Source organism: Photinus pyralis, unplaced genomic scaffold (assembly GCF_008802855.1).
Source record: "Photinus pyralis isolate 1611_PpyrPB1 unplaced genomic scaffold, Ppyr1.3 Ppyr1.4_LG1, whole genome shotgun sequence".
Classification (NCBI taxonomy): Eukaryota; Metazoa; Arthropoda; class Insecta; order Coleoptera; family Lampyridae; genus Photinus; species Photinus pyralis.
In genome coordinates, this window is record NW_022170249.1 from 43,444,454 (window position 1) to 43,458,144 (window position 13,691).

The window sequence follows — 13,691 nt, forward strand, 5'->3', positions numbered from 1 at the left end:
TCCAGGTTTTCAACATTCGTGGAGTAATATCCACATAACTGATTTGAAATACAGAAAACATTGATGAAATTAACTAATAGGTACAAATAATGCACAAATATACCTACAACATGGGGATAAGTACAAATTCAAATGAGTAATACTACTAGAGTAACAAACGAGTAACATTAAAACTAATTAATATAAAATGGAAAAATAACCAAGTTGAACTGGACAAACATTTTAGTGATTGTCTATTGGTAATACACATATCTTAGTAATAGGACGTTTCATTACACCACCTTTCGTTTTGATAGTAACTACGCGCACTTTTTCATCACTACCACGGTGAATATCTAAGACGCGTCCATATGACCACTGGAGTGGAGGCAAGTACATTGCACTGAATAAAATCCCTCTTTTTCATTTACAACCTACTGTGCTATAGCATATTCCGTTGCAATTAAGTTATTACTTTTGGTTTTTACAATGTATACCCTTCACTAATGCATAATCTATACAGGATGTTCATTTGAAAACTTCCCAATCACTGATTAACGGAAAAAACGCCGAGGCACGTCAAAAGATTTTTTAACCAAAAACTACTTCACTCCCTTTCACCCTCTGTCACCCAGGGCCCTTCCCTTAAACATCTTAAATAACAAGTGGTATGGAGTAATATAGCTTGTTTAAAAGGTCTTTCGAAGTCCTTTATTTTGGCCTTAGTCCAGTCAAATAAGAAAAAATAAAAACATTAATCGGTAAAGATCTGAATTTTGGTACACATGTTCATTAGTATTTCCCATTGGACATACTAAAAGTCCCCGTCAAAATCTGTTGCGCTCGAGGCGTCATCTTGGAAAAAAGGAGCACTTCTTTAGTTTCTTGCTATATATCGGCAACAATTATTGATACGGAAAAATAGCTCCGATACAAAATATAGTTTATTAAATTTCCCATAAAAAAGCATATTGACATTTTTTTGTATGTCCAATACTTTATCTATAATCCGACATCGAATAGGGAATCAAGTATCCTGAGCTCTCGAAACAGTCGCGCAGATATTTTTTTACAACTTTTTACAAATCATTAAATTTATTGAAAATTCTGCCAGTATTTCTTATATGTGTGAAGTCTTCGCACTCAAGCTTGGTATGAGACACGTTTAAAGGTTTCTCATAAAACATTCTCTCTCAATAGAACTTTCATCTTCAATGTGAGCAGTTAAGCACTGAGTGTGGACTGGGAGCCTTCAGTGTCCGAACAGGGTCAAGGAAATCGTGGACTCTCCTTCAACTCCACAGTTCGGGAGATTTTTCATATCCACGCAATTTCTGAACTTATGCTGATTAACACGAAACATGTGTTGTGCGCCGCTGCAGCCGGATAGGGGGTTTACAGTGGTAGATTCGGCTGATCCTTGTACGCGTATTTTCTGAAGGTCTGATAACGATGTCTGTTTAAATATCTCTCACTAGCAGGCACGTTATATGCAGATAAGGACGCCCTCCAGCTTCAGAAATCATTTCGTGGCTTCAACAATTTTAATCATTTTCGCTTACCTTTTTGAAAAAAACATGATGTATCATCAAACATTATGTCATTGCTAGAATGCTTTATCGCAAGACGATTCTGTTCATTTTTTGGTGCTGTTACAGTTTTCGGTGTAGTTATAAAGAAGACGGCCTGTAACTACGATACGAGGCCTAAACGCGTTCTGACGTATTCAACGTGAGATTACAGCTAAAGTATTGAAGATACAAAAAAAAATGTAAATACTCTTTTTTATAGAGAATTTAGTAAACTATATTTTTCATGTAAACTATTTCTTCGTATCAGTAAGACTATCTAATAGTTGCCGAGACTTGGGCAAAAAACTGGAAAAGTGTACCGTTTTTCCAAGATGGCGTCTCGAGCGCAACAGATTTTGACAGGGACTTTTAGTATGTTCAATAGAAAGTCCCAATAAATGTGTATACCAAAATTCAGATCTTTACCGATTAATGCTTTTATTTGTCCAAAATTGCGCTAATTTGACTGTACTACCTTTGATTTTTTAAAATCGGTCGATTCGTTTTCGATAAAATTAGATAAATCTTATTTAATTTATTTAATCGTAGAATGCTCGGGTTTGAAGCATTAGCTATGTGACACAATTCTTTGCATGCAGATTATATTTTGGAAATGGAGAAACCTCGATCAGTCGCACAAAAACGCGCTTAAGTAGCTCCACGCATCGAGTAGGTACCTACTTTCCAACTTGTTTTGTCAGAAAAACCAAAATTTGCGGATTTCTTTTTTATTTTTTTCTTATTAAAAACATGTTCTCATTACCACTTTTTAAGCTCTACAAGACATGAGCGCTGAGAGATTTTCAATACAACGTTTTGTTTCGGAGACATCATCAACTTTCTTTTTTTTATGACTTAAAAAAGTACGTACTGTATTGAGTAGCATTTTTTATTGCGAATACAACGATGTACGGCACAAAAAAACAAAAGTTTATCCGATACGTATTCTCGCATAATTAGGGCGTTGTGCGCGAGTGCCCCATCTTGTTGAAACCAACATCAGTTTCCAACTTTTGTATTTTTTGTATGTGTCATACATCGTTGTATTCGTAAAACAACTGCTTGTCCATACGGGTAGACCTCAAAAAGTGGCAATGAGAAAATGTCTTTGATTTTTTATATGGGTTCAAATCAGAAAAAATAAACACGAAACCGACAGATTTCGGTTTTTCTGGCATATCTTGGGAAATAATTCGAATTTTCTGGTTTTCTTTAAAGCATGATAAGATAATAAATAACTGTTTAATTGCACAACTTTTCCCTAATTTGACCATCGTCGTATCTTCTATGGTTTCGGAGATCCCTATACCAGACATACTTATCTTGGACACAGTGTATACCACGGGACTGAAGTGTGCGTAATAACTAAAAAATATGGTAGCTCAGAGGGTTGGAGCTTGCAAAAAATGTAAAGTTTGTGAAATTTTGGAATGTTTGTTGTTCGGTGATGTTCAGTAGTACTGAGCCCCATGTCCTAAATTTTTTAACTTTTTTTATACCTATTTTTGTTTCTAGCGAGATAACAGTCAATCCGACATAACATTGTACTCTTATAAAAAGTTAAAGTACCTAAAATTTACTTTTATTTAAAGAACATCAATCGGCAAATCTTCTGTTTTGGTGGAATAGATCCCAAAATACAGAGCTTTGAAGATGGACTAAACATTGTACAATTGAGAAAAAGTGTAATAATAGGTACCTACTGTTTTTCTTCAAACGTCACATCATATTTCTCCACTCATTTCATGAAATCACGACAAAAGTTTTACGTTTTAGACGGCTGTGCGTTTATGTCATTGGCTACGTATAAAGAAGTACTCGTTGCCATTGGTAGCGTAAAAAAAGTACGTTGTCTGACGCTCTTAGTTCTAGACGATTCATTTGGCTTTGTGAGTCCTCCCCTCCAACAAACCGTTTTCAAGATATTCGCTTTGAAGGTGTTGACATCACCAATGGATATATTTCTTTTAGACGTCTCAATAGCTCTTTGTGAGTACCCTCCTCCGACAATCCCCCCTTGAGTGATGAGGCATTATAACCAAAAGTTATGCACGTTTGACTTTCAGAAACAGCATCTCGTGAAATAATTAATTTGAAGGTAGTCTGGCGCACTCGCGCACAAGGTATAAACTACCTATTGCAAAAAATCACAGGCCGCTAGGACAATTCTACAATTCCCCTAAAACTAGTTCGAATTTACAGTTTTTTTGGATAAGAACCTCGTGATAGCTGATTCTATTTTTTAGTCAAATTTTGCTGCAAGCGGTTCAAATGTGGCAGAGAATTGTGGGAATTAATTCATGATGGCCCAAAGTAGACTTTCGAAACACGAATTGATGAAATCATCAAGAAAGTTGAATATTTGGTGTTGATTGACCATCGAGTAGGTTCAAATTTCTGCCATTTAAAAGACGTGCTATTGAATTGTGACTGGAGACGAGATCTGGCTATATTACCAGAATGCAATGCCAATGCCAATGCACTGGTTACATAAATGCTCTCCGCCATTCGAAGAAGGCGACAAGGCAATTTTCAGGGAGGAAAGTTATGAGCTGAGTTTTGTAGGAAGATTATTGAGTATACCGCATAAGGATCTAAAACAGGGAACTTCCCTGGATGTCTGCAAAGAAACAACAAAAATTGAATTTTTCCACTCTTTACGTCCTACGACCTTTTTAATTTGCCACAATTTTATCAAGTTCCTAATAAATTCCCAAATCGCGAGCAGTTTCCGTCGATTTTGTTGTTTTAAGGAATGGAAAATAAAAAAAACCAATTTTATCGATATCGTGCTAGCGATATAGTTCAAGACAAACCTACTCATATTGTCCAAATTTTGATATGAGCGAATGTTATCAATTAAATGAAATTGTTTACGTATATTTTTCGTGTAATAAGATTCGTAAGGACTGCAAACTGCGCGAGCGAGAGAGCTCTACGTTTTTTTATGTCAATGGTGAGATGTCCCATGTGGATGGTCTTCTCCGGCTGGCGCCCCTCTGCACCTTGCGCCATGTGGTGAATATAAACAAACGACATTACGCACGCGGGGGCCTCATCAGCTGTGTTCAGTGGGGAGCGTCTGCGCTAGATCGGCGTTCGCAAGGAGGCAGCCCTTCAGTCAGTTAGTGAGAGTGTGTCGTCGATGGCAGTGGCCCGGCGGTTGTGTTGCTCGCGGGCCAGCGGGGGGCCTCCTCTTCTTAGAGACCCGGGGGTGCGTTCCCCGGACACGCTGCTCGACATAACGGCGAAAGTTGTCGCCGAAAATATTCCCTTTCAGCGTATCGAAGAACGCTACGACCGTATTCCTGAACCAGTGCAACGAAGGATCATCTACTGGTCCTTCCCCCGGAACGAGCGAGATATATGCATGTACTCTTCTTTGTCGCGGGTGCCTCCAGTGAATTCGAGTGGTGAACCCCAGAACTTGTCTTTTTGCAAAGGATTAAAATTACTGGAAACCGGCTGCGTCGATAACGTCCTTCAAGTTGGTAAGTAATTGACGATCTTACTTCTTGATTATAGCTTTATTACCTACCTACCTCTTCGCTTGTTTGCCAAGTGGGTAGGTCTAGGTACTGTACGCGTATGTAATAAGATCTTAAACCCAGACCGCATTCTCCGCAAACCCAAATTAAAACCTTGAAACAGGCGGCTCTATCTACGAAACTTGAAAGCGATGTTAGTAAACTTAACGTTATCAGGAAGTCCTGATAAGCGAATGTCTTATTTACATCTAACGGCTATCGGTAAACGTTTTCGGAGGACCTTTACGTGAATGAGTTCTATTAAATAATATTCTTCACTTTTAATATTGTTTATCTGTGTCAATGTCTCGTGTGAAGGTCGCCGCTCTAATACTACCGGAAGTTAGATAAAAACATTGAAATCTTCTTTCCCATTTTAATTTATTTCGTCGGAAGTTCAACCGGAACGATCCCTAACCTTCGGGGATCGTCTTATCATCAATAAATGCTTCGGGATGTTACAAAACAAAATGTATTTTTGACTTGCGGAGCAGGTATCGAAAGGTAGATTAGACAATGTAAAGGTCAACTGTCGATTAATGAAATGTGATGTTATCTGATGGGGAGTTATCGTAGCCACTCGAAACGATTCTTAATTCCTTTTTGTGCGACGAACTTGGCTATAAATAGAATTTGGAATGTAATTCCTGATTAAAATTATTTGTTTTTTGTCACAAACTCGAAGTAAAAATATTTGACAAATTGTGCGATTTCACTCTATTGATAGATTAACGTTAATGCTTGTAATTTTCGTCTTCCGAAGAAAGAAATTACGAGTCTTAACGATAAATTTATCTGATAGATCTCCAACTCCATAGAAGTTATACTTACCTATCAGATAAATTTAACTGAAACATAAGAGGTAAAGATCATATACGAGTCATACTACTTCTTGGAGATAGTCACCCTTGATGTAAATACATAATAGTCAATTCTATACTTTTTCGGCCGTAATTGATGCCGTCAGGGATGGAGCTCGGGATGAAGTTGAGGAAACTAGAAATTTTGGGCGTTCAATACAAAAATTAAAATGGACGGAAAGTCTCGCTGCGGAAAAACCACTTATATTTATAATTTATTGTATGTATACTTACATTTTCAACACTTCCAAAACATTTTCAAAATTCCTTCACATTACAATTCTATTATGGATTTCCAACATTTTTCTTCAAATTTTCAACACATTTGGCATTTCTAACACTCATTCAAATATTACCCCCATTTAACCGAAGTTTCCTCAAAAATTCACTGTATTCGGTTTACAAATCAATTACCATCTTGACGCTCGGCGAAAGACATGTCCGGATTGCTATACTCCACGAAAGGTGGACCCAGTATTTAACCCTGTAAATCCTAAGACACTTCAACACTTAACTCGATTTCATTAACTGAAATATACCTACCGTTGCCTTCAATCTGCCAAATAAACAGAAATGCTTTGCAAATTCTATGGAACGATCCATTAGTTTTGGCTAGGTTGAAGACAATATTTACAGGAAGCTGTACAACAAAACTTAATTTTGTAATCAATGGTAAAAGAGTTAGTTCCATTTTAAGAGTCACCTGTACATTTAGCAACTTTCGATTCAATAAATTTGATTGCGTATAATGGTTTTGAATTAAATTTGGGTAATGGTATGATCAATGAAAATGTTCTTTACTCTATACTATTATGAATCGTGCTCGAGATCGTGCTATTATTTTTATTTTCGTTTATATTCTTTAAATTCTATTCGTAAGTACCTACAATTGATACCAATATTTCATCCCATTTATTTGCAAAAACCTTTGAGGTAGGATGGAAAACAAAGACTACTTATGATTAAACGGATTAAACTTGAAACTTAAATTGTCTGATTTTGTGGGAACCATTGTGAGTGCATGTTTGCTTATATAATAAATATTTTGGCAGTTTTAAATTTTGTTACATTTTACCTCGCATTTTACTGTAGCTTTATTTTTGTTTACAAATTTAAAATCAGTTATAATGAAATGAAATAAGTACAGAAAAATACTGCTTGTATTCCGCCTGTCTGTCCATTCAAATAGCAACCCAAAATTTGTATTAAGTTATTCGAAAGACCTTTTGTCAACAACATAAACTATACAAAAATTGAGCCACGTTTATTACAAAAAAATTATCAAAGTTCCCGTATGAGATCAAATGGACTTCAGCGCATTTTTGTGTGGCCAATCAGTACCTATTGTATTAGCTAATTTTAACTCCACCAGCAATAAAATCTTGTCGGAGGCTACCACATTTCCTTTGTCGGCACCCACTTTTGACGCCCCCACCGTCATATAAATTCGTCATTTTGGTGGATTTCGTTAGAAAACTCGCTGGAAACTCTTCACAAAATAGTACTAAATGTTTGTAGCACTTCTCATAGCTCGAGCTGCTATTGGCGAAAAACAAAATTCCGTCACGCTGTCTCAGGCGCTTATGCGCGTTTACAACAGTTTTCCAACGACACCAAACAATCGGACCAGAACTGTGGAAGAAGATAGAAAACTACCTCGGAACAGACTGAAAAATCATCACGTTAGTGAACCGCGCTCGTGGATGGCGCCCAGATGTCGCCGACCCCACAGTATGTAGCCCCGTTCCTAAAGTGGTTAGATACACGGCCCCGGTAGGTACACGTACACTCCTCGTCTTTCTACAAGCGTTCTTGTATGTGAGGGCCCTCATTTGCTCCTAGCAAGCCCGCCAGCAAGCCAAAGTGTGTACTACCTTTTTACAATCAAATTTGCAAAAATGCGCTAAGACTGAGACAAAAATATCACATTCTAAAAACTAAACTATTTTTCGGCAAATCGCTTATGTACTATGATTTCGTTAAAAATTTGCGAATGTACAGGGTGTCCTATTAATAATGGTCACTGGCCATTTCTATGGCATGGTTAATTGCACAGCTTGGGGAAACGATTTTGTTAACAAAAGCGACCAAGAGAGAGTGGATAATTTTTTCAAGTTTCTAGATTTGTCACTATAGTGGGCTTCAGGGTTAAGGGAAAAATTAGTTTTTCGTCAAATATACCTAATATACCTAACGTGCATCGCAAGCTTGTATGAATTTTGCATCATTTTGATGCAGCTCTAGCTCATAAAATATTTTTCGCTCAAGGACATAAAATATGAGTTGGGGAAGGGGTACATTTCTTTAAGGAGTTAAATGTAACTTCGGTTTAGGTTAACCGATTTTCATAAAATTGGTCTTATTGGAAAAAGTTCTATTCGTGTAATCAGATTTTACATGAATAGAGTTTTTTTAGTTAATGCGATGAGTGGCAGAGGGCGCGGTTTGACATTAATATAAGCTTTGAAGGTTGCCTTGAAAATTTCAAATGGAACTATATAATTATTATAATTTATATGATATCAAATGAGATGAAAAAGTGAAAATATCAGTGAAAACCACATTTAGATATCTGTTTCCTAAGCAGAGATATGACGAAAATACCCACATTCACAAATTTAAATTGCAATATCATTCATCGGAGTCAGCATTGAAACAAAAGAACACATAACAACCGATAATTACGAGGATAATTACGTCAAAGTGAATGAGACGATGGTAGTTTAAAATGAACACTCAATATAGGTGTTTAAACTATGAGCAACACATAAATTATTTCAACTTTAAATCAGAGAAGAAGGGGTTGAAGAAGCCACTCTCGTGCCCGTGTGGTGCGGTGGAGTTGAACCTCGACTGCGGTATTAAGGGTCCCTGGTTCGAATCCGGGTTCGGGCATGGATATGTAAATGTATAGTGGGTTGGGTTGGTAAATCAGCCTTGGTCGAACCCACTTAAAAATAAGTCAAAAATGAAAAAAATCACGATCATATTTTCGTGCCTGGTTAATGATAATCGCGGAGAATAATCAACAAAAATGCACTGCCGGCCAAGGGGTTGAAATAGTAACTCCCTTGCCATATCACGAAACTGGCACACGGCAGACCAAAGCGATGCAAACTCTTTAGGGGAGTCGATGTCTGTCTGTCTGTGTACACGGTAACATAGCATCAAACGCTTCGACCGATTCGGTTCAAACTTTGCACAGTTGATGCATGTGCCACATGTAACAAGCCTATTTAAAATGGGTCCCCCGAAGTATTTGTGAGTTAAGGTCCGTTGAGAAACTTTCTTTTACCAATTTGTGAGAAAAATAAGCATCAATTTGAGTACCAAATGTAACCAAAGTCACTTTTGATGATCAGTTGTACCTAGAGTTTTACAGACTATATAAAAATGCGAGGAGCTAATCATTAGTTGAAATCTCGGGTGAGATGATTTGGGAAAATAAGGGATTTCCTCGGTGATTTTAAAAGATTACTTACCCCGCAATAAGTTACGCATTTGAAGATTGACATTTAGTTATAAGTATATTGGGATAGGCCTGGGGAATGGGCGGTGTTTCATGATTCATGTACCCAACTATAGATTTCTACAATAATGTTTCTATATTAACCACATCGACAATTCCTTAAGGACGCCCAAGAATTTTTCAACAATATTCATAAATGTCACCTAGAGAAATTCTGGAGAATGCGCTGCCAACACCCGAGAATTCCCAAACAATTCCTCTCAATTCGTGATGTCTGTGCGGCTGCCTCTTGATACTTATTACTTGAAAAATAAAATCGAACATCCGTCCATTACTATTATACCTATACATCACTTGCACAAAGAGGTGCATCGCAAATCTAAAGTACATCTGCATTAACTGCTATTATAAATTAACTGTTATTCCTAATTAGCAGATTCATGTATACCTATACAATCGGATTTTCCGAGGGATTTTCTCTATTTGTTTTCGTTTGTGAAAAGCCATGTTTTTTTAATTTTTTTAATAATTGTTTTAAGCTTGTGATTTCTTTTGGATTTCGCTCTCTCATGGTGATCTTGAATAACCAATCACCAATTTGAATTTTTTGTAAACCACTCTGTAGGTCTGGCGCGGCGTAATAAAACATAATGAAAACAGTCAGCGATAAGAATTGAAAGTCCATTGTATACAATTCATAAGATGCAGATATTAGCCGTTCACCTTTCACGTTGCAACAATCATTTTTTGGTTGGATTAAGAGGGAAACTAGTGAAAGACCAGATAAGTATCAGAACGGTCACTATTCGCATACTTAATTATTTTTTAAATGCTCTCACAGAACCCACTAGGCGATATTTAATTTACTTATTTGTTTTTAAAACACAAACAACATATAAAACTATCACTAAACAAATTTTAGGAGAGCTATGTATTTTCCAGGTCGCCAATGGGCATAGTTTTTCATACTTTACCGTACGTTAAAATTAGGCTCTAAAGACGTTCTGACTGTATCTATTATCATTACTGTATCCGTGCAAATGGAGGATTCCATAAATTTAGAAGCGGTCCGATAATAAATTGTGCAGAATAATACCCTTTTTTTCACAAGCAGCTGTGTTCATCTTTCCTGCAGTAAGTAATAGGAGCAAAAGGTATTTCGTTCTATAGACATCAATGTACCTACCTCTGTGCAGTGTCTTATTGTTCACTTTTGCTATAAATCACTATTAGGTTTAGTAGAGCAGTCCAGTTCTCGATCGACCACTGATGATTATAAAGTGAGCAGGACCCCTAACAGATTAAGTATGATTGTGATTGGTTAACACCGCGGTTAACGCGCTTAATCGTCAATTAACGACGTTAACATTCTGTTCAACTTCAAATTAATTTCCCAAGTTTGGTTAATCTATTCATGTAAGTTCATTGATTAATAAAGTGAAGTGGAATGAAAACCGTAGACATTAAGTGTGCCCCAGTCCCAGATAGAACGCGCCATACTGAAACGGCATTGTATTTTTTCGCTAAGGATCCAGAAGACCTTTGAAATCAGCGTCCAACGTACTGCTCCAATCTTTTTTTTAGCATTAAGGCAAGCGAAATAATGCTACTAACTTCAAATACATATCAAAGGCTTCGTGGATCCTTCGCGAAAAAATACATTAATTTTATTTGCCTGTGGTGCGTGTCTTTTCTAAGTTCAGTTCATGGCGGGGGAGGGGGGGGGGCGTATTTTATCTTTCATGATATTCTAATTAAAGGTCTCAACGAAAGGAATTAATTTCTACCAACCATAGTCCTCTTCTTCAATCCCTTACCGGGATTGAATTTATTCCCTTATATCTCCACAACAGATTGTTGGAAGAGGGTAGGTACTCACAAAGGGCGATTGGGACATCTTAAAGAAATATATCCATTGAGCGAATATCTCGAAAACGGTTTATCAGAGAAAAGTACTTTCAAAGGCAAAATCAATCGGGGTGTCGGAGGATTTTGAATGTCCTCGAGTTATACTAAATGGTTCACTTCCAATTAATGTAATGGGTCCTGTTAAAATATATCTTTTATTAACAGATTGGATATCTGGCTCTATGCCATATAAAGGTGTCCAATTCTTCTTTTAAAAATGCCATTTAAACAAACAAACAAAATAAGCGGGAAAATATTGCTTAGGTCTTGTAAAAGGTATTGTAACATATTACCAGGCTGAACTCAATAAGCAACTCTTAATCCTTTTACAACAGGTTGCATTTTTAGGGGATTATTTTCAAGAATTATGCTAACGGTTGTTTGTGGGATAGTATTGACCTCGGGATTGACTTTATATAGTCGTAAATAACTCAATGGCATGGCCAGAAACTTGATTTGGAAGGGGCTGATGTACTAAGTTGTGGAGAGTGCTGAAATTTTTAGGAAAACAAAAGCCCCTATCCATGTGACAAATTTTCCGTCTGTCGATTTTATTTTAATATACCTAATAAAAGTGTTATCGAAGTGTTATTTAGCTACCTGAACCTGATGGTAATAAAGGAAAGGATTTATTAAATTTTTAAAAGGAAACCATTTACGATCTTTGTACCTATACATAAATACGACGCAAGTATTATCAGTACGTCTACGAGTCGCTGTCTCATCAGGGCGTCTGTCGCCTGTGTAACTGTCCTTTTGTTTTGTAGAAATGGGCATAGTTAGTCATTCATAAATAAATGCCATACTTTTGCAGATAAAAAACTTACCTTTCAGCATAGATTTTTTAATCTATGCTTTCAGTTTTATATCGCAGAAATTTATTTAATTTTACCTCGAATTTTACGGATTTGATTATAAACTTCGCCACAACTTCATGCATTTTTCCAATAGTTGGCTTAAACTTCACTAACTTCACCAATACTTCATGGACTTCATCAATACTTCACGGACTTCATCAATTTTTCATGGACTTCACCAAAACTTCATATGAACTTCACGGACTTCACCACACTTGTACACCATACTTCACCAGTGGTTCACCCCTCGCGGTATGTGTTATGTTTCTTGAGAAAAAATTCACAAACACTCGCAACTTTTGGGGACTGTTGGGGCTGCAACGTACATTAGGATTAGAATTTGCGAACATTTCTCTACTAAAATTGTAAGTAGATATATATTTTGGAGCCACTACTGGACAAAAACATCTACTTTATTTTTTTGTCGAAGTGCGACTGACAGACGAGGTATAAGTAATCGCCAGACGATTTTGCCAATGAATTTGACTCTAGCAGTGAACGATATACTCCGCAGGGGTGTATTATGGAGTCTGGTTTTCCTTCAACTTAATGTTCTCGGGACCTTAAGGTTTCAAAATAAGCTGGGATTAACCTGGCCTACGCCATTTAAAGGATCCCTCCGATCGATTCATACAACCCCGTATTCTCTCAGCATTCGCGGAGGACAATGACAATTGTTTGAGTCAGGTCGGCCGACCAAATGCACGAACCCATTATATCAGCGCAGTACTATCTAACGTGAAGTGTGCAATGAATTATACATAAGTAAACAGAAAAGCAATTCAGGTCTCTAATCCGGAATAACTAGGAAACGGATACGGGAATAAATAATTAAGAACCTGAAAAAGTGCTGTCTTTTATAGCGACCAGGAGGAGCACAAACAAGTGATGAGGACGACAGCAGTCGACATGTGACGTGGGGGGACCGGGATACAGGATGTGGGGTCGGCGACATCTGGGCGCCATCTCCGAGCGTGGTTTACTACCGTGGTGATTTTTCAGTATCTTCTTCTACAATTTTGGTCCAATTGTTTTCAAACTTATGTAGCTGCGTGACCGAGTGTATGACTAAATTTTGTTTTTTCCTAGGTAGTTAACCTTTTGCAAGGCGCACGTCTTTGAGGGGTTTTTGTCACGCGGTTTAAAGTTTCTTAAAGCTCGAATCGCGGTCTCTTAGTCTCGTATCGACAATAGAACCTATAGAACAATAGAACTATGAGAAGTGCCTCAAAAATTGAGTACACAACATGTAAAGTAATCACATTAGCTATTTGTAATTGGAGATAAATTTGACGTCCTAAGTCCTCAAAGATTTGTTGAATCACGAGCTCGATCACGAGTCAAACGACCTTCACGACGCTTTTGAGGTTACTTGATTCTATTCGAGTCTTCTTACATTTTCTAGAATATTGAATCTCAATCAGTTTTTACGACACGTTTATAAATCAAAATCAATTTAAAATCTACGACTGTGGAAATATCGAGGAAGTAAAATCGATGGTGGTGCCACAGAAACCTTG

The 13,691-nt window shown here is 37.2% G+C and overlaps 1 protein-coding gene across 4 annotated transcripts in view; it reads left to right on the plus strand.

Moving 5' to 3' along the window:
* Positions 1-4,662: 4,662 nt before the first annotated feature.
* LOC116160406 (zinc finger SWIM domain-containing protein 4-like) overlaps positions 4,663-13,691 on the plus strand; it is a 147,835-nt gene continuing 138,806 nt past the window's right edge. For 3 of the 4 annotated variants that reach the window (XM_031473592.1, XM_031473593.1, XM_031473595.1), the window contains exon 1: positions 4,664-5,041. In XM_031473592.1, coding sequence (XP_031329452.1) covers positions 4,696-5,041 — 346 coding nt within the window. In that variant the 5' untranslated portion in view covers positions 4,664-4,695. Of the gene's footprint in view, positions 5,042-13,691 lie in introns of all 4 variants that reach the window. The other variant, XM_031473594.1, reaches the window with a different exon arrangement.